This window comes from Schistocerca piceifrons, chromosome 6 (genome assembly GCF_021461385.2).
Source record: "Schistocerca piceifrons isolate TAMUIC-IGC-003096 chromosome 6, iqSchPice1.1, whole genome shotgun sequence".
Taxonomy (NCBI): Eukaryota; Metazoa; Arthropoda; class Insecta; order Orthoptera; family Acrididae; genus Schistocerca; species Schistocerca piceifrons.
Genome location: NC_060143.1, coordinates 111,819,847 through 111,847,540, shown reverse-complemented (window position 1 = coordinate 111,847,540; position 27,694 = coordinate 111,819,847). Strand labels below are relative to the sequence as shown.

At 38.1% G+C, this 27,694-nt stretch overlaps 2 protein-coding genes across 3 annotated transcripts in view; one reads left to right on the top strand and one right to left on the bottom strand.

Annotated features, from left to right (window-relative positions):
• The first annotated feature begins 1,945 nt into the window (after positions 1-1,945).
• On the top strand, positions 1,946-24,532 carry LOC124803091 (39S ribosomal protein L48, mitochondrial). 2 transcript variants are annotated; one of them, XM_047264241.1, is made up of 7 exons: positions 1,946-2,155; positions 10,520-10,700; positions 11,282-11,389; positions 16,903-17,036; positions 17,111-17,213; positions 22,376-22,576; positions 23,336-24,532. In XM_047264241.1, exons 2-6 carry the CDS (start codon positions 10,680-10,682, stop codon positions 22,562-22,564), a joined length of 555 nt encoding a protein of 184 aa, XP_047120197.1. In that variant the 5' UTR covers positions 1,946-2,155; positions 10,520-10,679; the 3' UTR covers positions 22,565-22,576; positions 23,336-24,532. The 2 variants fall into 2 exon arrangements, with proteins under 2 accessions (XP_047120197.1, XP_047120196.1); XM_047264240.1 differs by lacking the exon at positions 10,520-10,700 and having other exon boundaries at positions 1,948-2,155.
• The window catches only part of LOC124803090 (WD repeat-containing and planar cell polarity effector protein fritz), a 65,896-nt gene continuing 60,952 nt past the window's right edge, over positions 22,751-27,694 (bottom strand). The window contains exons 12-13 of the mRNA XM_047264239.1: positions 26,253-26,448; positions 22,751-26,169 (exon numbers count right to left, since the gene is read on the bottom strand). Of these exons, the coding sequence (XP_047120195.1) occupies positions 26,105-26,169; positions 26,253-26,448 (261 nt within the window). The 3' untranslated portion in view covers positions 22,751-26,104. The remainder of the gene's footprint in view (positions 26,170-26,252; positions 26,449-27,694) is intronic.

Sequence of the window (27,694 nt, the reverse complement as noted above, 5' to 3'; positions counted from 1 at the left end):
CCCAACACGATACACCAGGCCAGACCAGAGCAGACAGCAGACTAGCAACAACTTACTGCTACAGCTACACAGTTCCTACTGCAGTCAACACTGCTCTCGGGTCAGAGATTCTCTTATACCTTGCATATCGCAGGCAGCGCATGAGCAATACATCGAAATTACATCTGCTCAGACCTCTTACAACATTTTCCCAGGTTTCTTTTGTTATCATCTGAATAAAAGTATTTACTTTTCCAGTGCAGAAGCTCCTTTTATATCCCTACTTATATTTTATTAGCTTGGGTATAGAAAAATTTACATGTGTGATGGGTGTGTTCTGATTTGAAACACTTAAGTTTACATTTAGTGCCTCAGTGGAGCAATTTTCCATATTTATGAAGATATTATCTAATAGGAAAGATGACATTTCTGTTATTCTGCTGGGGTCTGTAAAGAGTGATTTCATGTGAGAGCTGTTTAAAAGTTGCCTCTTTCCTCAAATTTCAATTAATATTTAACGTTGTAACTCCCCTTAAAAATAATTTCACTTCATTATTACATAAAGTGGTTAACAGTAGTTCCAGCTTTTTAAAAATGTGTTTTTATCACCCATTGGTGAGCTATACATTGATGTGACAATTAGTTTTTACTCTCCTCCTCAGTTTTTATTCTATGGCACATGATTCACAATGTTTTTCAGTATTTAGATGAGTCACTTCTGTTTTTGCTTTCAACTGTAATCCTGCTCTTGTATAAATGCATAGTCCACCAGTTTTACATACACTGTGGCAGTAATGAGATGATTGTTTAAATTTGCTTATATTTATACGACTTGATTCACTGCCCTTGCACCAAGCAAGGTGGCGCAGTGGTTAGTACACTGGACTCGCATTCGGGAGGATGAGGGTTCAGTCCTGTGTCCAGCCATCCTGATTTAAGTTTTCCGTGATTTCCCTAAATTGCTTCAGGCAAATGCCAGGGTGGTCCCTTTGAAAGGGCACAGCCGTCTTCCTTCCCCCATCCCTCCCTAATCCGATGAGACCGATAACCTCACTGTTTGGTCTCTTCCACTAAATCAACCAACTGCCCTTGGACTAGTGTTCAGATAAACACGTACATGACACACCAGCAAAATTATATAAAGCTACTTTTAGATCTAACTCTCTGTTCTTGAGGCACTGTATATTTTGACACATTATCCTAAACACTTCTGCTTTTTTCCTGATGTTTGTCACTTATCTGCAAGTTTTCAGACTGATTTGTCACAATCTTTTCCTTTTCATTGTTTGAAGCCATAAAAAAAATTCTCATTAAGTGGAGCAGATGTACCTTGCCTTTGGCATCATTTATTCCACCTAACATTACGGATGCGAGCAAAAATCCTTCAGAATCCGAACGGCATACTTACAACACAGTTCAAAGAGTGCAATACACACAAGAAGTCGTAATCAAGAACACGGTGTGATGAAGCCAGTTTCTGTGTCATGTCAGACGATTTTTAGGTTTTGCAATGTGATAAAGGGCGGTTATTTCCAAACAGTCAAAACTGCAATGTAAGTTTTCATAAATATATAATTTTACGCTCAAAAGGCGACCCCGAGGTCATTTATAAAATATTACATGAATGTGAATCCCAGCTACGAAAAGTTAATCTTGTTTTTTGATTGAGATTTCTGGAATATATTACTTTGCTACGTCACGAAAACGTTCCCAGTCACTCACTTTGCCACTAGACTATAAGGCCGACCATAAAGTATAAATGAAAAATATTGCCATTAATACACGTGTTTCGAAAAGCAAGAATACGCGTTTTCGCGCCAAATTTTGTAGTATTCGAAGTTCACTGGCATGGCACCAGGGGCGCTTCTGTCATTCTATGCTTCCATACGGAACTGTATATTCGATACTACCAGACAATTAGTCGATAGTTACAGGTGTTTGTTGCGAGTCGGCTTTTCGATAAATTGTTATCGATTGTTGTCGGTGTTTACTCGAATGTTATTGGCTTGGATCCGAGCTAGAAAGTAAATATTGTGGGGGCTGTGAGGAATACAGTGCTGGTGTATGGCGCATAATTCTGAATTATCGAAGTTATTTTTGTTTTAAAGGCGTGTTTTACATACTTATTGAGCATTCACAATCGTCTTAAACAATGTTGCGCCTTTTGCAAAGAAGTGTAAGTACATTGCTTTTCTTTAATAATACGAACACTACACGGTTTTACCTAATAATTTTTTGTGAGCTTTGCCTTGGACAAATTAATTTGGAGTAGATTGTTTTTTTTTCATGGCTATGCTTCTGTGTGCGGTTCCATCGTAGTTTATATATGCTTCTTAGTGATAATGTGTGGTGTCCACTCTAGAACCTAATGCGACAGGTGTTTAAACAGGCGGACTTACTGACAACATGCTCGTCGTACATTTACTCTCATTGAGTTTGACGTCTACAATCAATCCCCCCACGGACTACGCTACAAGTATGTCTGTCACTACAGCCAGTTTGACAGGGAGATGCACTGCCACAGTCTAGCCAAAACAACAGTGGCAACAGTAAATATAATCCTAGAAGGAGAAATTATTTACTCTGTCCATCTATCAGCTTTAGTTTGGCCTTGAAAGAAGTGAGGTATTCATCCATAATAATGTTCGTCCACATGCCCAATATGTAGAGAATTTTAATATTAAAATTACCTTGGTCACCATGTTGCCAGTGTACTGTAATTGTAAAACTGACCTATTATGCTTCCTAGTGACATGTCACAAATATTATCCAAGGAACATTCAAATAACCAATGCCAAGCTTATTTTATTCCTTTGTATGTATTTAAATGAGTAGAATTATCATTGAAGTATAGAAGACTGACAATAGGCTTTCTGGGAGTCAGGATACATTATTTATTTGAAGCACCATGTATTCTAAGACTTTAGTCAATTACATCATTACAAGGCCATGTATTCTTCCTTAGCTCAGACTACAAAATATGACAGAACCTTTGGATTTTGGAACTTAGGAGTCAGAAGCAATAGTGGACTGACATTCCAGATTCAATTTTCAGAGTACTGTTGTTAAGTTTCAGTGCATATGGAATTCAACAGTGAATGTAAGAACTGCCCGGTAACCACCTATTGTGAAATTTACGTGCAGAGGAAGGGAGAGGTACCAGAATTACAAAGAATGCAAATACAGAGAAAGAATATGAGGCTGTGTAGCTGCCAGTTTTCTTATTGTCATTAACTTCTGTTTTAAAACTTTATTAAAACATCTGGACTGAAGACCAGGATTGATGTACAAAATTATTTTCTAACATTTTGTCCCCATCTGTGGAAGACTGAAATTACTAGTTTTATACCTGAAGGCAACTGATGCAAGTTGAGACAAAATGTTCATAAATACTTTTATAAGTCAGCGATGGCCTGCCATATCAGAAGTTTCAACAGGAGTAAACAGTGACCGTGAAGCAGTCATCTGTGCATTATTCTGTTGAAGAAATTAGTCTTTAGATAGTATTCCCCAGTGAAGACACTTTTATGTGAATTATTTGCAGCTGAGTAACCACAGGATGAATGATGTATGTACAAAATATTCATCAAAATTATCAGTGATTTGTTTCTTATTTAATACAGCTTTCCTAGAAGTACTTTGTAGTTTTAGTTACCTACAATGAAAACTGCATTAAATGTGGAACAAATGTAGAAGCCAGTGTATGCTGTTCCCACAACCTTTATTTTGCATTCACATTCATTGCCTTTGGCAACTCACAACAAAATTGTCAGTGACCAACCTAACCTGGACCTGAAGCTACACTATACGTGAGTGTCTCACCAAAGCCATGTTTTAAAAAGGGTACACTATCAGACTCAACATTGTTTCTCCTTCAACATGCAAGCTGCAGAAAAGAGTATGGAAACAATACAAATCAAAGAAATATAAAATTCGAAAATGCTGTTTTTAGCTGGTAGCAGTTTCCTCTTGAAGTTCCCTTTTATACCACATGGAATGCTGCAAATTGTCTGAATCCTTCTTTCATCTATCCACTACTTACTGGACAGACATATTTAAGAAATGTCATTTCTATACCCATACTGAAGTGTCTCAAGAAATTTGTCCATTAGCACAAATTGAGAGAAGGTAGAAATTGAAAGAAAAATCCAGTCTATTGCAACCTTAATTGGGGAGAGTTAAAATCAAACTGATAAGAGTAGCTAGTTACAAATGAGTAAATTAAAACTGTAGGTGCAGGCTACATGTGCCCCAAAAAATAAGCATCTAACAGACAATCGGTAAAAGAAAGAAAAAAATTAATAAAATTATGCTATGTAAACTTACAAGAAATTGAATATTTTTATTTTGAAATTCCTGCCACATGATGCCATTCTCTCCACTCTCATTGGTCCATCCTTTCTTTTTCTTAGTATATTATGTGCAGTCCAGAAATACTTGGGTTTTTTCCCCCCAAAGTGGCCCAAGCAAACTAATAGGTTGAACACCACTGTTTTAAACCCTCATACTCAAGTTGTGTTGGTTTAGCTTTGATCTGCAGCATTCTTAAGTCTATAATATTTTATTTGACAAAGCTAACCTTTACATTTGTATGACGAAGAGAGACCCAAAGATTTTGGATAGTTTGTTCTTGCACAAATCATTGTGCTGGAACATGAACAGGTAAAGGATCTTTTTCAGATTGATGCTTCTAAATATTGTGCTTATAATAAACATAAATTTTCATTATGTAACACGGAACTTGAAATCTCTTGTTAGAGTGCAAGGAAAAAAAATCACTGCACTAATATACTTTTTGGGCAAGAGTGACAATATCATATGTGCCACATAAAAAGAGTGTGATCAGTCAGAATTATTCATATCACTTTTGGGAGTTTTATTTCAGTCTAGTGGGACCAGACAAGCAAACTATTCAACATTTTTGTTGAACATACGTGCTTAATAAATAGAAAAATAACTGCAATCTCTCACTGCAACATTCCGCATTGACTATTTTTCTTTTAGTTATAAACCGTGTTCATCTTCCTTATTCCGAACCAGGAACATAATATATAGCTAAAATTGTAATAATAAAACAATGCAAACTCAAAGCTGGGATGTCAACAATATAAGGAAAAGATAGATTGCTACTTACTGTAAAGATGACACAGTAAGTTTCGAACAGGCACAACGAAAAGACACTTACACAACAGCCTTCATCCAGCCTTTGTCAGATAAGGAAAAACACACACACACACATACACATTCATGCAAGCAAGCACGCACGCCTGGCGCACAAATGAACGCCATCTCACACCACAGCTCGGGAACTGCCAGTCCTGTGTGTGTGAGGTGTGCTTGCTTGTGTGAATTGGTGTGTGTGTGCGTGTGTGTGTGTGTGCGCGCGCGTGCGCGTTTCCTTTTCTGATGAAGGCTGTGGCTGAAAGCTATTGTGTAAGTGTCTTTTCATTGTGCCTGTCTGCAGCTTAATGTCATCTGTACAGTTAGTAGCAATCTATTTCTTACTTATATTATTGTAATAATAAAATAATTCTATGTTGTATGACTGGGTCTAAGTGTCCAATGGCCACAATATTTTGGCCAACAACCATGTTGCCATCGTCAAGTGTAAGTTCCAATGCCTTACTAAGGCTACAGTCACAATTTATCAGCTGGTCACCTTTTTCTATCTTGTTGGATTCCACAGTGATACAGTTCTATTATTTTGCCATCTGTGTGAGAACCTCAGTGCTGCTGTAACCCATTTCATGTAATTCCGATAGAAAGTGCTGTGCAACTGCGGACTTGTTGGGCACAGTAGTCAGGTATGCCATTGATATTCACTGTAGCCATCTGTGATGGTATGTATGTCGTGCCTTGTTGACCGGATATTTAATAAGCATTAGATTTCCATATTATGAGGCTGCCCATGACTCTACAAGTAGGTCTCGTGTTTTGACGCTGGGTGGGAAAAGTCTTTCTTGGAACAAGTACAGCAGCTACAGCCTTCTTCAACTTTAAGTTTATGCCAGTTGTACTGTTGGTGGAGGGCTCACTGAATCTGCCATCCTCTGAAGCTATTTTTATGGAAAACTGTCCTCAGGAGAGACTCTCCATATCTGAGAGGTTGTGGGCCCTGTATTCCCATGGTTTGAGGCCTCTGTTCCTCAGCACTGTGGGGTCCTAGCTGTCTGTGTGTAAGTACAAGTTGGTGCACATCTTCTGCGGTATACAGTGTGCCCAAATGTATTATCAGTTCTCCTCTTCATCAAGACATACAGATAGGGAAGCACTCCATCCACTTTGATTTCCACGCCAAAGTTGATGTTCAGATATTTAGAGTTGAGTTGTCTAAGGAATTCATCCAGCTTGCCTCTTCCATGTGGCCACATTACAAAATTGTAGTCAACATAATGAAAGAAACAAGTCGGTTTCCATTGACCTGTTTCAGGGCTTCCTCCTTGAAGTGTTCCAAGTGCCAGCAGTACTGAGCTAGTAAGCCCCATCGAAAAGAAAGTATGGCAGAGTATGACTTGCATGAATCAGGTGAAGGCCTCCAAGTTACATATCTGTGCGATAAGCTTCAAGGATTTGTGTAAATTAACTCTGGTAAAAAGAGACACAACATCAGAACTAACAAGAATGTTGGGATTCTTTAGCCTCTGACTGTTGAAATGTTCCACAACATACACAGATTTGTGAATATGTGGACATTTACCAGCATAATGACTAAGCATGTTCTTCAGGAACTGGGTGGTTAATTTTAAAGTGCAGCTACTCACAGAGGTCCACTGTGGCCTCTTGTTATGACAGTGAAACTTGTTAGACCTGCTGATGCAGTAATGCAGAACTGATTTATACAGAAAAAATAGTTCCAGTTTTGGCCACCAGGTGCAAATCTGCTGCTGTACTGTGTTTGTATGACGGTACAACATACACGCTGTCATATGACAAGCCATGACATGAGAGAACAGCATGGCTATTGAGAAGAACCATCATGTGCTGTTAGTGAAACTGCTGTCCGCGAACAACAGCAATTACAGTGCTGCATAGAGTATCACTGGCTGAAAGGTCGAAGGAGAGGCTCAGTGTCATTAAGTGGTTTATACAAGATGATGATGAGATTTGGAAACACGGGTGACCTTGGTGTGGCACCTGGAAGAGGAAGTGTCCTATCCCGATGGAAGTTATTGATGCGTTTGCTGTTGCTTTAACTGATCATGCAACACATGCCTCCAGGTAGTGCAGTTCCATGAGAATTAACATCCCAAGGTCAACATCACAGAATGTTTTGCAGTCTGTTCTACACAGGTACCCAAACAAGATCCAGGTGGTGCAGCAACTAAAACATCACGATCCGCAGCAATGTTCTGAATTTGCCCTTCGGTTTCTGGCACAGATTGAAGTTGATGACATGTGGATGGGCAATATTCTGTGGAGAGATGAAGCACATTTTACACTACAGGGTGCAGTGAATACACAAGTTCAGGATACCGTTAAACCATTTGTTGTGCACAAAGAGCCATTGCATTTGTTTTATGTTACTGTGTGGTGTGGATACACAATCACCTTTTATTCCCATCGCAAGTACCTTTTATTCTTGGTTGGTTGTTCTTTGAAGAGAGCACACCCAGAGGGTCTGTCAGCTGTACCACAGCATCGGCACATTATCAAAATCTCCTTGTATAGCATGTGATTCCTGCTTTGGAAGAGCACAACTGTGTGGAAACAACTTTCCTCAGGCAAGATGGGACAACACTTCCATGTTGTTTGCTCAGTGAAAGATTTGCTTACTGCAACCTTCCACAAACATGTTATCCCCAGAGGTTTCCCAGATTAGTGACCTGCAAGATCACGTAATCTTGACTGGGGGTATCTAAAAGAACACATTCACCAGGGATATGGTCAGTCTCTACCTGATCTGAAGGCCAGTATTACTCAGACTCCACTAGAACTTCTGAGAGCAACTGCTGATCACATTGTTTTATGGATTCAGCATCTCATCAACTTCTCCAGTGCTCATATTGAACAAATTGTGTAAGTGGCAATTAATAATAATATGAACATTATGTCTTTCTCACGTGTTTGACCTTTTTGGCTATATCCTGTTCTTAGTCCATTAAATACAGAAACATTTCAATATGCCTTTCTTGCATCCACAGCACAGAATTTGCATCTGGTGGCCAAAATTGGAACTAATTTTTTTCCATCTAAATTGGTTCCGCATTAACACAGTAGTATATCTACCAAGTTTTGCTGGCATATGATAATTACAGCCCACAGTAGATCTCTGTGAGTAGCTGAATTTTAATTATAACAATCTTATACTTCCTGTTAATGGGTAAGTGCTGCTAACATCTGGATGCAGTTTGTAGGTGCTTCCATTGTTACTTTAGCTAATAGACTGATCTTAGTAGAAACCTGCAGACAATATTTTGTTTGCACCTAGACTAAAATAGAAAGAACTGGTTGTACCTCAATCTGTGAAACAGTAGTGACCATATTTTTCATGTTTGCATCCACTCAACCTCAGTAGCTGCATGATAAACACAAGTAATGAGTAAAGCAAAAAAAAAAAATTGGGACAACACTGATATAATGCACTGCGCAACACAATTAAAGGATCACTTTTCCAAAATCCTGTAATTGTCTCCCAGTGCGACACATAAGTTTAAAATCAGGCTCAGATGTGCGTAGAAAATTCCTATGTAAAGGTGCAAAAGCATGGCACCCTGCAGTGTCGTGCTTGGACTTGGCTACGCTTTGAACAGTAAGAGTGCAAAAAAAAGGCTACAGCTCAGAACTCCATGGGGGGGGGGGGGGGGGTGTAAGGTGGGTTAGTGATGTCCATTTGGTACCGAATTTCGTGACAATTCTACTCAATGGCACCTTGGGCGTGCCACATACGTGAGAAGGTCATCATAGCCCTCTTACCTACATTTCATCCCTTCTTTTGACACCTCTCCTATGGAAGTCAGAATCTTGCCACCAACATTGAAATTGTGTGATTTGTTATGGGTGACCAAGGAAAACATTTCAGACCCACCATCACTCTGAATCTGACCAACATGAAAAGGCCTCAGTGGATGTCATAAAGAGTGTCAATGAAACCACCCTTTCCCTGGGGTGTTGGTTTCCGCATATTTCGTAGCTGAAAACAACAGGTCGCAGTTCGATAACCAAGAGGTAGATGCTCTTGACAACCTTTGACGTTGCTAACTCCCTCACATGTCTTGACCCTTCTTGAAGACAGTGCGGGGCTGCACCCCTATTGAATGTGGTTGCAACCCTTTGGAGTGCAATGCTCTCATGTACAAGTTGGAACCACTAGAGACCACCCAAAACCATTCAACAAAATTTGAATGTTATCTGACGCAGCAAAAGGTACTTGTGCTTTTGCAGCTATCCTGGTTTGTGCCCTCTGTGGTGTGATCACGCGGGAATGCAACATTAACATGTGCATCAGTAAAACGGCAAAGGGTCCCACTAGTGATAATAGTTTCCAAGCTTCCATGTTGAGCCCCTGCTCAAACTTCTTAATTATTTAGAGATGCTGCTCAGATTTGTGCTTGCATAATTTGTAGTGGAGAATCTGTAACTCATATCCCAACTATTGTTGACTCAGCAAAAGATTATCCCTGACTGCTTGAAGTGCTGTTGCCAGCTTTCAAGTGCAAAGCACCAAGGACTGCAAGTGAAAACAATAACCATCTATGGAGCTCTGGCAATACTGAGACATTGCCATAGAGACATTTACAAAATCACTTTAAGTGACTGATTGAGGTAGGTGCATACAGCAGCCACACCCAGTCCACTGCAATTGCCAGGAGTCCTCTTACACAGATTTTTCTTTGTAGTTCAGTTATTTGCGTGCTCCTTGGATCGTAATTGTGACCTCTTGCTATGACATGGAATGAGTCTGTTTTACAATTATGTTACACTTTCTCCGTGAAAAATATGGCAGCAAGCTGGCCATTTGCATGATTTCGTAAGTTGTGTGCCCCCTCTCGTCCCTTTCCAGTGATCAGTAGTATCTTTTAAATTCTTTGCACCACTGGATAGATGATCAAAGATGTTCCTTTCTGTGCTACATTAATGCTGAGTGATGGTTAATTTAAATCATTTCATCTTCTAGTATTGTATTTATCAATGTTACTGTTGTTTCCACACTGTGGCTGGTTGTTGCTAACGAACTTCACAGAGGAGTAAATGAATGGTGAATGTGCTGTGTCAACTGTTTAGAGAGTTGTCAATTACATGCTCTAGAGTAGAGGGAACACCACACATTATTCTTATTACACATTACTGTGAAACACACAGTTTTTCCTCAGTGACAAGTTAGCCCAGAATATGATGCTATATGTCATTAGATCATGAAAATAGGAAAGTCAACTTTTTGACATTTTCATCTCCAAACTATATTATACGTAATGCAAAAGTTGTTTAACGTAGACATTTAAGAAATTCTGTATCATTTGACTTCACACTAAGGTTCTTATCAATTAAATAAATCAGAATATTCTGTTTCATATATTGATTTACTCTTGTTTATTATTTTTAGAAGTGTGGCCAGAGACCCTGCGCGGTACTGAATTGCATGCTTTGTGCTTTACCTAAATTCAGTGACAGACCATTTGCAGAGAACCCATTATCAATTTTCAAGAAAATGTTATTTACGTTTTCAAACAGTGGAAAATCCAGGATGGAATAATGACAATATTATGAAAAGGATAGACTGTGAGGCAAGTTATTTACATTTTCAAGTGTTGAAGTTACTTGTTTAGGCTTAATTATAATACTTGCATTAATAGCAAAGACAACTGCTGTTACCTCCGGTGCCCTGCTGTAATGGAAAGAGAGGAACATGATAGGTGGTGGTGATCCTACAGATCCAATTATACAATGCCACTTCAGGAGTCATGTGGAGGAACTTATCTCATGTTCAAGACGGTATAAGAAGATGTCTTTGTAAATGTTTTTGAAATGTCATCTTAAAATGCTATGTCCACAAGTGCTGTCAGTTTTTGTACCTAATGACTGGTGAAAACTGTACAAGATAATTGACATGTGTATGGCAGCCCATTTAGATGCTGAAGCTAAAAAAAAAAATGTATTTTGATGACAAGGAAACTTACTTTGACTTGCTGTAGTGTTGATTCACGAGTAAGGAAATTGTCTTCTGCAAATGGTCTGTCACTGAATTTAGATAAAAGACAATACATGTAATTCAAAACTGCATGGTGTCTGAAAAAAACTTTTTTGCAATATTGATGATGAATTGTATATTTGGAGTAGTGCTATATAGTTATTGCTTCTTTTGCAGGTCACAAGATCATCTCACCTTAATGACTGTTTGCAGAAGTTCTCATTGGCACAGAATCTGAGAGGAAGAGCCCGGAATTACAGCATATATGAACCGGATTACTTAGATGTTAGATGAAATGCTTTGCGTAAATAGTTATTTTCTTGTTAATAAATTTGAGAAAAATTATAAGTCAAAGCGTCCTACACATTCTTTTCTTGTGTTGATGACAAGAAATTAAAACTTTGTGAAGAGAATATTTTAACTAAGATTAAGCATATATTAGTTTATATGCATAATTTGCTCACAATTTTTGTGTGTGTTGATGTCAGTAACAGTTGCAGTAGATCCTCATTTATCCATATTACAAGGGACATTCTAGGTAATCCGCAAAAAAATTAGAATGAAATGGGATAAAGACTGCAAACAAACATGTTGTATATATTATTTTCACATAAATTTTGATTGAATATTGAAAATAAACAGATAGATTTGTATGCTCAAATAATCAGTAATTTTTGTAACCAGATTTCTATGTCATTTATGCACAGTTCAGTGATGCTGACATTTCACCAGCATTTGTTCAGCCAAACTTGTTTCCTTCTGGCATCCCAAATAAACCATTACTTTGTCGATGGTTTATTGTTGCCTCTGTACACCTCATAGTGTCTTCTGGTTGAGTGTCAACTTCTTTGCCGAATCCACTATCACTATTGCCATTGACTGCAGGTGAACAATTGGTGATAATTTCATCATGAGAAATCGTACTGTAGCAACATCATTATCATTCTGCAGTCAGTCATTTACACAGTTACTATGGCAAAAATAAAAATATTAAAAAAGACCTGATTTAATCAGGGACAGAGAAATGAGGTTCCACTGTAAGCATGCTTCCATTTTACTTATAAAGCAAAGTTGTTTTTATTTGAATGTGGGAGATTGGTTAGCAAAAATGGCCATAAAGAAATGTAAGCACCTCTGCAAGCATTGTGTAGTTAAACAAGTAACCTACGTGAATTAGCCTTCACAACATTGTCAGTTGAATATTCATTTTGTTTTCCCAGGCACATGTTTGAGATAATGTGTTAGTTTTGAACACATCCATGCCTGTTCATTTTTCCTGCCTACGAAGAATTGTAAAACTTAGCAGATGCCACACTTAACAAATAATTCATTGGGAACAGGCACTAGATGCAAGGCAGAAATTTAAACTGGTTATCCTTATTGTTTCCTGTAGTGCAGATAAACTTCAACACTGATTGGAAGAACTTAACCCTTTCCGTCCCTCTGGCAGCAATTGTGTATGCGTTAACTTTTATTGTGTCTTAACTGCAACAGAAGTATTTTTTTCTCAATGGAAACCTGAGGTACTCTTTTGTTAATGTTCAGTCCTTTCTTCATGTGCAAGTGCTGCCAACTGTTGGGCATCACTATAAAAACATCAGCAGTTCAGTGTAGCAGTGCACAGCAGTATGTGACCACCAGACCCACAGACGTGGTTGCTTCTCTGTGTTCCACTGTATAATTGAATACTGTTATTGTTATTTTTCATGGTAATTAATGAAAGATCATTTTACTATTTCTTACAACAGAGAATATTTTGTAACCAAATTAGTTATTTTAGTCCATAAAATGAAATCAAGCGTACAAAATATTTTTTTGAAAATTGATACATATTTTTGTATAAATCTTACATCTGCAATGATTAAAAAATCACCTACGAACATTACCACATAAAGAAAAATTTTCCTTCCTCCAGAAAAAATTCTGGTCTGAGAAGGTTAAAAGAAGTAGTCTCAATATAGGCCAGAAAATTAATTATCGTAAGACTACAATAATTTATAAACAGTGCTTCCAAAATGAAAAAAAAAACAGTTAGCAATGCAGTCTTAGAACCAGTTGAGTTTTTGTATTTAGGACAGCTGAAGACAATGAGTGGATGGATGGCAAAAGAAATGAAACAAAAGACTAAAAATGGCCTGGGATGCTTTTACTAAAATAAATAGGATTTGTCAAAGCCAAGCTTCTGCTGTGCCTGAAAAGGAAAGTCTGCAGTCTGCGTGTATTCCCACTGCTGACTTATGGCAATGAGACAGCCTTACTTTTAGTGTGAAACCTGTTCCGAAAACTGGAGGTGGCTCAGCGAGTAATGGAGAGATGCCAGTTAGCAGTTATCGTAAGAGACAGGAAAACAAGTAAACAGATCAAGAAAATGACTGAAAAGGAAGATGTAATTAAGATTATAGTGAGAAAGAAATATAGACAGGCCAGTTAAGGTCTCTGCTGGATTATAAGAAAGATGGAAAGGTAGAGATGACAACCTAAGGGAAGGGAAGTTATTGCCCTTAGAAAACATGCATGAACAATGAGGATGTATAAAGCGCAAGACCATAATGCATCAAAAAGTCTAGAGGAGTCCTTCATCCAGCAGAGTATGTCAAACGTATCATGATAATCCACAGAAACAGTTCATATCAAATTCCTACAAGGTATTTAATTGGTCAGCAGTTTTGAACATTGAGATACTGCACAACCATACATGAAACACAAAGTAGTTCATGTTTTGCCATCACAATAGCATCAAAAATTAAAGTAGATACCAGGTAATGTCATCAAGTTCAAAGAATTTGTTGCTGGAATATAAATTAATGGGAGGGTTAAAAATGACAACTCACGGTATGGTGCTGAGGCACTGAGTGGACAACTGCCACATAAACAAAACAAAATGTTGCTAAACTTATTGGTGATGTTCTCCTTCAGTGTTAACTAGCATTGTTACCTCCAGTGCTCTGAATCATCTATACCAATTTTTCTGAAATAAAAGTGTACCTTGATCTCAATGTATTTTGCCATACACCAATACACTCTGTAAGCCAATATGTGGCAGTTGGTACATCATAGTAATTTTATCAATTTGTATGTGCCCTAATCTTGCTTATCTTATTCTCATTATTCCTATGTGAGATATACAATGGTGGAAGTATAATGATCATACAGTCTTCTTCAGATACAGGTTCTCCTAAATTTACCCAGCAGGGTTGCATGAAAATTACTTCACCTTTCTTCCAACGATTGCCATTTCATTTCTGTTCTCTGAGCATGTCTGTCACATTTTTGTAAGGGCTATATCAACTTGTTATAATCCTAGCTGTGCCTGCTTATTTGATGAGGACCCCAAACACTGGAAAAATATTCTAGATTTGTCATGCTATTGTCTTGTATGCAATTTCCTTTACTGATGCATTGCATTTTTCCAGGATCCTTCCAACAAATCTAATACTTCAGTTTGCTTCTCCTAATGCTGATTTCATGTGATACCACATTTCATATTGTTTCTTCGTGTTACCACGAAATATTTATATGAATGAGATGCATTCAAGATGTTCACCACTAACCTTGTATTCAGCTACTACCATTTACCCACATTTAAAAAGCACTGCCATTCATTATATCAAACTGAAATTTTGTTGAAGTTCCTTGCAGTTATCCAATCACAATACTTTCCTGTACATAATATCACCTTCGTTTAACATCTTATACTGCTGCAGATCTCTCTCTCTCTCTCTCTCTCTCTCTCTCTCTCTCTTTCTTTCTTTCTTTTAGTTTGTGTTAAGTTCCTATGGGACCAAGCTGCTGAAGTCATTGGTCCCTAGCCTTACACATTACTTAATCTAACTTATGCTAAGGACAACATGCACATTCATGCCCGAGGAAGTACTCAAACCATCCAACGGGAGGAGCCACGCCAAGGCGCCCAAGACCACGGAGGGATTGTGTTTGATAAATAGTTTATGTATACTGAAAACATTGGTCCTATCACACTTCCGTGCAGCTCAATTGAACATTTGCCATTCACTATAGCAGACTGGGTTCTATTGGTCAAATATTCTTCAAGCCACTCACTTTTTTGTGAATATAATCCATGTGATCATAACATGGTTAGTGGTGAACGGTTTGGTACACTGTTAAACACCTTTCAGAATTCTAGAAGACAGAATCTGCCTATTCATCTACATCTGTTGTTTGCAGCAGGTATGAATAAAGCAAGCTGTGTTTCACAAGACTGGTTTTTCTCGAATCCACACTGAGTATTTGAGAGACGTTTGTTTTCCTCCAGGAACGTCATAATGTTTATAGTATCTCCCAGGAATGTTGCAGCAAACAGGTGTCAGTTATATTGCTCTGTAATTTTGTACGCCCAATCTTTTACTTTTCTTGTAAACAGGGCTGACCTGCATTCTTTTCCTGTCACATGCAGCTATTTGCTGCACAAGAGATTCTCGACAAATATGAGCTGGGAAAGGAGCTGATTCTGTGGTGTATTCAATGTAATATCTAACTGGGATTCTGTCAGGGCTGGTGCCCTGTCCGCTTTAAATAGTCATCATTGTATTTCAATACTGGGGGTGCCAAACTCAATATATCTCATTTGTGAGTTGTGCAGTTTGTCGGAAATTGGGGCTCCTGTGTGTGAATACATTTTTAAATTTCTGTGTTCCCTCTGATGCCTTCAGTTTCAACACCAGATGGATGCTGAATGGAAGGTTTGGACACATTCATTGGCTTGTGACCAGAAATTCACAAGATTCTCTGATAGATCTTTCCTCAGGATCCGATTGTGAAAATTACAGTAGGCTTCATGTACCCCTCCTCACGGATGTACAAGTTGCTGTTAACTTCCCTCTGATAGTTACCCTGCACAGCAAGAGTAGTTGTAATCACCTCTGTTTTCACAACATTCTCAGAGTGGTGCCATTAAAACAGTGTGGGTATTTGCAGTCTATAATTATTCTTCTTGGAACATATTATCCAGACTGCAGTGTATATCGCCTTTCAGCTTTAAATACAACTGACATGCATTTGCCAGATCTCAACTAAATAATCAGCTTCACCCTTTAAATAAGTTGATAGTGATCCTTTATCAGTTTGACTAAACACAAGTTTACATCTCACTTTTTAAATAAGTCACTGTATCTGCACATGCACTGAGATTTTGTGTAGCTTATAGAGTACATCATTTATAATTTGTCCACAGAATCTTGTTACCTTATTTTAGAGTGCAAATTTTTTCTCTACATTGCTACCCTTAATTATTGGATAACACGTAATTACCCAACAGATGAGAGCAATAAGTTCCCCTTCAGTTGAATGTCCAAAATCTGGAACATAAACACTTTGCTGAATTTATTGCAAATATTTAGTACCCAACATCAACATACAGGGAAGGTGCACTTCCATTACACTTTTTCTATATATGATGAGTTCCACATTGTTACAAAAATTAGGGACTTCTACTTTCTCATTCACATAATCTTCAAGAGAGGTGATCCTCCTCCTCCTCCTCCTCCCTCCCCCTCCCCCCCCCCCCTCCCCCCCTCTCTCTCTCTCTCTCTCTCTCTCTCTCTCTCTCTCTCTCTCTCTCCCCCCCCCCCCCTCCCTCCTCACACACACACACACACACACACACACACACACACACACACACACACACAAAGAAAGAATAATTAGAATTGGTAGCAAAGTCATCAGCATGTAAACTTGTCAAATCAAGCTTCAAATATAAAAAACTGCATATATGTTAGATTTTGTACTTGTGAAAAGAAATTGTATAACTGTATAATGTCAAACATTAAATATTTCAGGCCTTAAAACCAAAAATTCCAGTTTATGATGCTATCAACATTCAGATAAAAGGCTATGATTATCCTGTTTTGGAACACTATCAAAAATTTATTCACAATCTCTCAGAAAATATGAACATAGAAGTAGAAGATGGGTAAGTAATACTTCTAATGCCGTGCAGATAACTGACATCCAAAACTAAACCTAAATTGAGTCTGTTTCTTCCAGGTGGGCTTTGCCAGCTCAGACACAAACAGTGCAGCGATTCAAACCCCAGAGCACTGTTGTTGATTCAGAATATAAACTATCCATTTACGAGAGAAATGTGCAGGTAACAGGGTTTTACATTTCGTGAGCACATGGTGTTATAAATAACAACTTAGTTTTTACACTGTGTTATTTTACATGGTATTCTGTGTGTAAGTTATGAAATGCAATCAAAATACATATTGCTCAATCACATAAAATTTTACTTTTGGGTCTAGCTGCAAGGTGGGTTGTTGGCTGATTGGGTAGTATCAGACTAGTAATTCAAACGTTCAAGGTTCAATCTCCAGTTGGTTCTTAGATTTTTTTCCTGTTGCTCACTTCTTTCACTTTTGGCAACAAGTTGCTGTGGTGTTGAAATGAACTTTTGAGTTAATGATCATCTTACTTTATAACACTTTACCAGCTGTATATTGTATGAAAAGGAAAATTCACTTTATGAAAACTATCAAATTACAAAGAAGCAGAATGGCTGGTTAGTACTTACCTTGCAGGCAAAATTCTGAGTACTGTCAGTAGCAATTAGTACAGACAGTACATTCGTACTTTCTTGCACTAGTACTTAGTAGTTTCTCCTTAGTACCCTGAACCTGAGTGGTGTGCAGGCATAAGATCCAAAAGCTATGAATTACTAATCTTACTGCGTGGGTGGTTACTTGCTTGTCCTCATTTTATTAGCTTTTGGTTTACACAAATATTTTCTCAGGTATAACCTTTACAAGACCTCTGCACAAAGCACAGAATGAGAGTTCAATTGCTGCCTTTACGCAAAATTAGGTGAAAGAGTGCTTATGGAAAGGATGACATTTTGTTGTCAGAGTATTTGATTGACTAAATTGTTAACACTTTTGAAGTGTTTTTTAGTGGTGTGAAGTGAAAATAAATAGTTAAGAGAGAGTTTAACAAGCTCCCTTCCGTCTGCAACACTGTTAGTGCCTGGTGGATGTTATACTGAAAATGTCAAACTATCGTGGGCAGCTAAGTGATGTATGGAAAGAGGCCCAAGATAGGTTCCTGCAATTTTTAAGTTTCTTGTGGAAATTACTGCCATCGTGTCAGTAGTCAATCCATTACACAGTTAAATGCCTGTGAACTATGTTTTGAGAATGAGTAGTCAAGACTGAAAGGCAAGAATGGCTCACCCGCGCAAAATTTAATCAGAGCTTTGACAGACAATAAACCACACCTTAGGGGAAGGGAAACAGCAACATTAGTGGGGAAAATAAAAGAAGTCTCCAGAAAACAACTAAAATGAAAAAAAAAAAACAAATAATCCATAGAAACAACAAACTAACACATACTACAACAGGCTCATCCAAGAATTGGGAGCAGCAGCCGTGCCCGCATGCCCTGTGGGCGCAAGGCAGTGTAGTTCAGCGTCCGTACACGACCCTGTGCCGCTAGTGTTGGCATAGGAGCGAGAGAGTTAGCTGCGGAGTGAGTGAGACTGCACAGCACTGCTCTGCCCTGGACTGTTCTGCGGTCAGATCCAATGTAAACAAAATAACACAGGAAGCGCAGCTCTGTACAAGTGGTCGATTAGCGGTAAAACAAGCAAACCATTTACTGTTTAGGTAACACTTAGTGTTCGTGTGGAAGAATTACTACACAAAGCTTTAGAAAACAATATTCAAAACAAGAATCGAAGAACAACTTGGTAGTTGATTCTATTTGTATTGTACATGAACACTCATCATATGTCCCGTATGCATCTTCTGAAAGATATATCAATTTCTTAAATGAACTAGTTTTAGAAATAGTTTTATGTAAGGGATACAGAGTCTCATTCTTCCTATTTGCAATACAAGTAGGGTTTTTTTTTACATATCCCTTTTCAAAGTTTAAACATCAGATCCTTAGTTTGCTGTTTTTACGCAATAATTTTAACTGATCAAGTTTGAAAACCTATTAAAAAATAGTATTAAGGTCGTAAAGACCTTTAATCCTTACAGTCAATATTCCAGAAGACTGCTAACCTCAAAGAATTAGTCAAATTATTATCATAAGTGGAACCAAACATTGAGAGAACTTTGGTGGCATGCTGGTGCAAAAGGGGGTACTTCTCTCGTGGAAAAGAGCTATAAAAGTCATCCAAAGTTTTACCCATAAGAAAGCGGTCCTTCAGGCGGATATCGCATTGCAGGCCAATCAGCTCTAATTGAAATACTTGTGAGACATCCTCTGCCCAAAGGGAAAACAGGCAATCAAATGTACCTAAGGTCAGTTGAAGCTCACTTATCTCCAAAAATTTGTTTTCAAACTCTTCTTGTAACTTGCAAATGATTTGAACATAATCTGAAAAATACACATCTTCTTTAATGCTGTCTAATGCAGGGAAGTGTCCACAATTCTCCTCGCGCAACTGTTTTACCCACAAAATAAGGGTTTTTTAATGCTTGAATCATCTGTCCTAAATCAGTAACAGAGTGATTTTCACCTTGGAGTGAAATGTTCAAAGTATTTAAATGACCAGTTAGGTCACTCTAAAAACGTCAAATTCGCCACCCACTTAGGATCATGAAGTAATTCTTCTGGACATCCTTTCATTTCCAAAAAGGTATTGATTTCATCCCTCAAGGAGAAAAACCATCTTGCTTCGGCGTGGTAGGGATGTCCGGATATTATGCTTTGATATCAGCCAAAAATAGTTTAAATTGGCGATGTGTGAGTCAGTGCGGGCAAATATAATTAACCGTTGGAACAACTGTGTCCATAACATTTTTTATGTTGACAATCTTCGCACATGGTCCCTACTGGTGTATCAGGTAACGGTCTGCCACAAACAAGGAATATACGACTTCAGCCATTTTTGACCTGACATAACCCAGGAATCCAGTGCGTATCCCTCATAGCACAGGGGCTCCGTCCGTTGTTACACTGGTCAGGCGTTGCCATTTTAAACCCACTGACTCGAACACATTTTCCACAGCTAGAAAAATGTCCAAACCCATGGTTGTGTCTTTTTAACGATTAGGTCGAGAAATTCTTCGGTGACACGCAGATTGTCATCGACACCGCGAATGAATATGACGAGCTGAGATATGTCCGCAACAGACTTCAAGAACGATATAAAACGAAATGAAGTTTGCCACTCTCTCCGTTAATTGCTGTTCCATATCGGAGGCCACATCTTCGACTCGGTGAGCAACAGTTTGAGGGACTCGGTGAGCAACAGCTTGAGGCGAAAGAGCTATTTTTCAAATTATTCCTTGAGGTCTGCAGGGCAAATACAAGCCGCCGAATCGACCACGCAATCCTTGATGTGATTCCCAGCCGCAAAAGGTTTCCTGCTTTCACAATTCTCAGCGAGCATTTGTAACTTGCGCGTAAACTTTGCCCATCTATTTCCTGCTTCTACCACGGCCATAAAGAAAAGAAAAGCCCTTGCAATTAATTTTGTACAATCCTGTTTTTAAAAAAAATTTATAATTTTAACAATTAATTGTTTCATTCATTGAAAACCAAATAAAAAACTAACAACAAAGATTAGTTTTAGCTGTGTTTTTCCCCAGTTCCTCTGAAAATCGGTCATAGACGCTAACAAGGAAAGCGAAGTGTGGTCGCAAAATAAATTTTTATCTATTGGAATATTTGTGTTTTAATTAATTATAAACATAGCTCAATCTACAACATATGTCTTCCCATACATCAAAACGCAAATACATAAAAACAAAGAATGACCTTTGCTGTCCAAGAGAGCGTTTGTGACATCTTTTCAGAAAGTGGAAAAAAGTAACCCAATTTAAACTTTTTCTTATGTCTGTGCGACGCAATTTAATGCAACCCAGATATAAAAATTAATTGAAAAGAAATGTTCCTTGATGCTGACAATCTGAAATTCGATAACTGGCACATTGCTAAGTGACATGCCAGATTATAAAATATTGTTTTATTTATCATCTTTATAAATAATAAAGAGTCATATGATAGGAAACACTTACTTCACTGTAGTGCTGCTTAAAATTTTCTTTTAGTTCTTCAAGCTTTGACTGGCATTCCTCTTGCAACAAATTTTCGATCTGATCTATGTGATAGGTACTAAAGTGCCATTCAATTGAGTACTTTTTTGAATACTTGAGGTTCTGATGACATACTAAACATTTGGAGTGATTTTTAACAGCTGTACAAAAAACTTAACTTCCTACTCGGGTTTAAATAGTGCGGACGTGCCGCTCCGCTTTTTGTCTGCTGCTGTTGACCATTCATCTCAATGCACTGTAGCCTTATCTCTGTTGACTAACATCTGTGTGTCATATCAATGCTGGTGCTAGCACCCCAGGGGCACTGTTTGGACGAGCCTGTACTAGAAAATCCAGGATGGAATGTAACAATATTATAAAAAGGAAATTCCTACTCACTGTATAGCGAAGATGCTGAGTTCAAAAATAGACCAAACACACTCAGTGGCTTCAGCTGCCAGAGGCTGCAGTCATGTGCGTGGGTGCATGTGCCTGTCATCTATTTTCAACAAAGGCCTTGCTGGCCGAAAGCTTGTATTGTGACGGTCTTTTTGTTGTGCCTATCTGCAACTCAGCACCTCCACTAAATGGTGAGCAGCAGGCTTCCTTGTCATAATACTGAAACATGTACTAGAGAAAGATAAAAAGGTAGTAGGCGGCAGCAGCAAGAAGATGAGACCATGTTGAGTATATGCAGAAGGTAGAACTCGTGGGAAGACTCACATGGTGGCAGCTTCAAAACTATGAATCTCTGAAATCCTAAGAGTAGTGACTGTATCTTACTTGTATGGTAAAGCAGGCGCTTAAGATTACTGTTGCAGTCTTAAATGGTGTCACCTGCAAAAATTGTTTCTACAGGAGACATAAAAACTTTTATCAGCCCTGTCAATCCACTTCTGTCTCTGTTTTTATTTCTAAATTTAATCTATTGCATTCCATTGTGAACTTTTAAGTCCTTCTTGACAAACAGTCCAAGACTTTTATTTGGCAGCAGTTTCTGACTTCTTACTCCTCCCAGCTCAAAACTCTTTTAATATGAATATATCGTATGTCTGCTATGTTTGTTTCAGTAGTTATTTCCTTTCCTTAGTATGCTTCCCTGCTGTAAACATAGACAATAATTCTTACATTAATGAGTGGTGTTTTGTGTCAATTGTGGTGAAAACTCATCCAAAAGGGGAAGGGGCGGGCTGAATTTTTAAAAGTAACAAATCTTTGCCATTGTTTATAGTGTACCATATTTTCAATGACTGCACTACTTTTACAGATAGTCGATGTACCTTCTACTACACTGGCAGTTCTTCTTAATATCCTGAGAGCTACATTACCAGAGGGAGTCAATCTCAGTGTTCATGAGCATTCGCCAGAACACGAAGAAATTCGTTATGTACCAGATCAAGAATTACTTGAGTTGAAAAGCCAATTAGAAGCTCTTGGGGGACCAAGAAAGAAATAACAACAGAATGAGGTATTCACTTTTAATATATGTACAAAATTTATAAAGTTGTAAAAAATATAAGTTTTTTGTAAAAATATACATTTTTAAAAAATTACTTTTTCTCTTTTAGATACATTAAGTAATGTAAACTGAAACACAACACTTTCAGAACTACATGTGCTCTTCTCAGTTTAAGGAATATGCTGTTTCTGCCATTAGTGTCATTCACACTAAAATCTGTCTACCTCAATCATTCCAATTATGAGCCATCTATACAAGGATCATAGACTTAAACAGAATTATGCTCTGTTGCCACAGAATGAACTGACCTTTTTTTTGTTTTGTTTCTGGAAGCTTTTGCACAATGATCAGGTACAGTGGACTGCCACATCCTTTAACCCTTTCACTACAGTGAACTACAGAAGTCAAGAGTCACTCAGCCGGTGGACTGCTGTAGCATCATATTTCTCCACTTCACTATTGTGTGAAGTTTGACCAATGCACCATCTAGTGGCTTTGTTCAAAGTCCTTAGTTAACAATAGAGTAACTATGTGGCAATTTCATTCAGTTTCAAAACATTGGTTTCGCTTGAGTTGGACTGCTCATTTCCCACCTTGTTTCTAATCTGAAGTGAGGTTGTTAACCTCAGTTAGTTTCTACTAGAAGTAATATGGCAGATAAGCAATATACTGTTGAGGAAGCACTTTCTCTCATACTGGGTAGTGACTTTGAAGATGAAAGCGAATCATCATCCAAATCTGACGATGAACATGAAACACCTATTACAGATCTTCTACATCCGGTACACGTGCAACCCCAGCTGTTCCATTGATATCACCAGACTTGGATTTGTGCATGGAAGATGAATCTACAGACAGTGATGAAGAGGCATCAGAATTGCCGAACAAAACAAAAATGACAACTTGAATCTGAAGAAACATGCGTTCGACGCAGCTACTTCTGGACTGAGAGGTATCATAAACAATGACAGCACGCTCAGTTTCTTTCAGTTGTTCTTTAACATGGATATCACAAAACATTTTGTGTGAGGAAACTAACAGAAACTTTTCTCAAATGGTGGCTGCTGGTCGTGTTCCAGAAAGGATCCAAGGAGTATGGAGTGACGTAAATTCTTTATTGCCACTATGTTTATCATGACAAGAGTAAAGAAATTGAGCCTGTCTGAATATTGATCTATGAATCCAGTTATTTTCTTAACTGCTACCTAGAAACCGATTTCAATATATCTTGCAGTTTTTACATTTCGCCAATAAAGAAAAGCCTCATGACAATAACTATTTGAACAAGCTATGGCCAGTAACTTACCACTTTATAAAACAATATAACGAAAATTTCTATCCTTATGAAAAGTTATGCATACATGAAAGTCTCCTATTATTCAAAGGTAGGCTAAAAATCAAGCAGTAATACCTGCTAAACATAGCTGTTTTGGGATTAAGATATTTGTTATCTGCGATGTCCACAAAAATTATATTTTAGATTTTATTGTCTACTGTGGCTCACATACAGGTATTGAAAACTATGACCTTGGTATCTCAGGAAATGTTGTAGCTATATTGGTAGAGCCATATTTACAGAAGGGACACACCCTGTACTGTGACAATTGGTATACGAGTCCTGCCCTGTTCTGGTGGTTGTCTGACTGGGCAACTAATGCTTGTGGTACAGTCAGGCACACAAGAAAAGGTATGTCTAATATTCCTGAGAAACTAAAGAAAGGAGAGCTTACTTTCCATTCTGCATCGGAATTTCTGTTAGCACTAAAATGGTGTGACGAAAAAAATGTATGCATGCTTTCGACAGTCCACTCTGCAGAAATGGTCGAAACATCGAAGATGGATCGTCCAACACGCTAGAAGCAATTGAAACATTCAGTAGTATTAGACTACAATAAATCAATGGGACCTGAGGATAAAAGTGGCACAGTAATAAAGACCTTGGAAAGCATCAGAAAATCCACTAAATGGTATCACAAACTGTTTATTCACATCATGCACATGTCCCTTTTCAACGCTTACTGCTTATATAAGAAACTTGTAACGAACATTAGCTATGCCAACTTTGAAATGGTAGTCATACAGGGAATCCTGGAAAAATATAAAGTACAAAAAAGAAGATCCAGCAGAGGAAAAATATCAGCATGTCCCTTGAGACTGGCTGCAGGGCCTCACCTACCTGACGAGTGGAGCAGCTACAGAACTTGCGTTGTCTGCAGAGCGCACAAGAAGCGGAAGCAGACTGAAATGTGTTGTAAGGAATGCAACACGACACTTTGCGCCTTTCCCTGCTTCATGATTTACCACACACAAAAGACTCTTGAAATGTAACACAGTGCAATGATATTCTCGTAATGTAATCCTACTGGAATGTAATGCAAACCAATTATAAATAAATATTATTGAAGTAGTGAAAACAAAACTACTATTCAATAATGTTTTAAATAATAAAGCACCCTCCTCACCAGAGCTGAATCAAAACACGTATCTTATAGAATGTAAGAGAAAATTACGCGATTTATCTGAAAACTCCAAGAAAACTGTTTTTATTCAAAATGAATATCAAAAACGTGTGATTTGGATAAATATTTTCCCGAACAAATATCTAGTATACAGTCCAATAACTGCAATAATACTACTAGTATGAAAGCAGGGCAGAGTAGAGCCGCGGGGAGCGCGAAAAATGCGCTGTGCAGTGGGCAGGGCCGGGCGGGACTGGTGCTCGTCCACAGTGCATGTCGCAAAAATCGGCACCAACACGAAAGGGTTAATAGCTTCTGTCCAAGTACAAATATTAAATTTAGACAGTATTTTATAATGCTTTCAGTTAAAAACAGTAGGAACAAGAAGGAATATTTGCTCCATACTGTAGGGATAAAATGAGGGAAGTATTTTCAACACGTATAACAATTTATCAAAATGCACTAGATACATATTTAAGTCATATTTTCTTTAAAGTACTCCAAACTGTGCAGTTCAGACAGAAATCATACACAGTTGACACGATTTATTTTCAGTAGATATGTGGAGGTTAAAATTGGACCTTTGGGATTCACATCAAGAAATGTCAGCATTGGTGAGTACCGGAGTTATAACATCTCACAGCAGATATACAGCAGTAATATGCAAAAACAAATAACTTGTTCATCCCTGGGCTATAAGGCTCCTACATTAGACCTATCAGTCCGTTTGAAAAGGTATACTCCGCAAAGAATAAACACAGTACTTGACAGGTATATACCAGATGTGCATTTAGTGAATTAATACCACAACAAGAGAAGTGAGTGGTTGTCCACAGTACCTAGAGCATTGATAATATCACCAAGAACAGCATATTCACATTATTTGGAAAATGCAGTGAGAAGGGATAAATAAAAATCATTTCTATAAATATATTGTGCAAAATACTGAATAAATCAAACATTTACTTTGGCACACAGATGAGTAAGGCACATCATAAAGCTACTTGGCTACAACTGCACACTGGTAAGGCACTTGAACTGTTGGCCTGTAAATCCAAACGAGAGGGTTGTTTTTTTTTTAGACAACACCAAAATGGACAACTTTTATGGTGCCATTTCCATTGTCCTCTTCCTCAGATATATCTGTAAAACAATTTAAAATGTGTATAAAATTTTAAACCACATAAAATATAGTGTTAATCTGTTTGTAATCAGAAACCTGCTACCTGCACTGGTTGAAAAATCTTTCAAGTAGTCTTTGTTGCCAAGGCACAGTGGCAGACTGTCAGCAAGTTCCTGCTGCGTGTCTGGAATGTAAACATGCTGTCTCTTGGAGTGGTCTTTCTGCAACTGTAAAGCACTGCCAGATGGTTTCACATTCAGGCAAAAATCCTCCTCTTCTGTCAATGATGGTCTTGAATCCTAAATATTTCATTTTTAATCAAACAATGGAAAGTCCAAGGTGGAATAACAACAATATTATGAAAAAGATAGGTTGCTACCCACCACAAACAAGCGCAATGACAGGACTGCTAAAAATTTAAACTTTTGGACAAAAATGTCATCCTCCAGAAATAGAAAAACACACGCACACATGGCCACTGCCTGCAGCCAATGTGGCTCAACTTGGGCCACATTGGCTGGGGACAGTAGCCATGTGTGTGTTTCCAAGAAAAGACTTTTCTGTTGACACTGTGACTGTCTACAACTAATTTTTTATTTTTAGAACACATGAATATGATTCACCTATTAAATGAACTTACTGTAAAATTCACTTTTAATGGAAAATAGATTGAACACATTTTTAGAATATATCTGTGCTATGTGTAACAGCATATACAGGTAGAACAGTAGGTCTCAGCAGACTTGCATGCAACACCTTAGATACTATACTGGAAGACCCTTCAGAGACAAATAAAATTGTTAATTTTGGGAGAACTGCAAGACGCCAGTAAATACCTCGTGACAGAAAAGAAAATGAAATGTGCATACGGCATTATTCACAACAAGATCTCCTCTGGGATGTGGGACACCTAGTACAAGTATTTTATTTGATGTCAATTCGGCAACTTGTGCACCGATGTAGATCAGGACAATGCACACACCTTAGTCATGTGTGGAGAAAATCCTCAACCTCGCCAGGAACTGAACCCAGTGCCATGTGGTCAAGAAACAGGAACCCTAACCAGAAGACCATGACCTGGTGGCAGAAAGTTATTGACATCCAGCAGTTCTCTAAAAATGTCATAGATCACACCATAGGCAAGGAATGTTTTAAATATCACAAGATATATTAAACGTCAAAAACACATCTCCCAATTTTCCCTTCCACATTCAAGAAAATTCCCCTCCCTTTCCTGTTGAATCTCAATTCTTGGCTTACACACTAAAGTCTGACATTGTAGCAATCAACAAAAGAACAGAGCTGACCATTTCATACAGTAATTTGCTGAAATGAAGCTGGATGAGCAGTATATTACCGTATTTACTCGACTCTAAGCCGCACTTTTTTTCTGATTTTTGTAATCCAAAAAACCACCTGCGGCTTAGAATCAAGTGCAAAGTAAGTGGAAGTTCTGAAAAATGTTGGTAGTTGCCGCCACAGCTAACTTCTGCCGTCGAATATATGTAGCGCTACACAGGCATGCTTTGCAGGCACAAAGAATAA

Bases quoted from the DNA above. Each gene is read 5' to 3' on its own strand.
- LOC124803091 (XM_047264240.1), top strand. From the start codon at position 2,132: ATGTTGCGCCTTTTGCAAAGAAGT. The intron at 2,156-11,281 runs GTAAGTACATTG...CTTCTTTTGCAG, and splicing joins TGCGCCTTTTGCAAAGAAGT to GTCACAAGATCATCTCACCT. The intron at 11,390-16,902 runs GTTAGATGAAAT...TAAATATTTCAG, and splicing joins ATGAACCGGATTACTTAGAT to GCCTTAAAACCAAAAATTCC.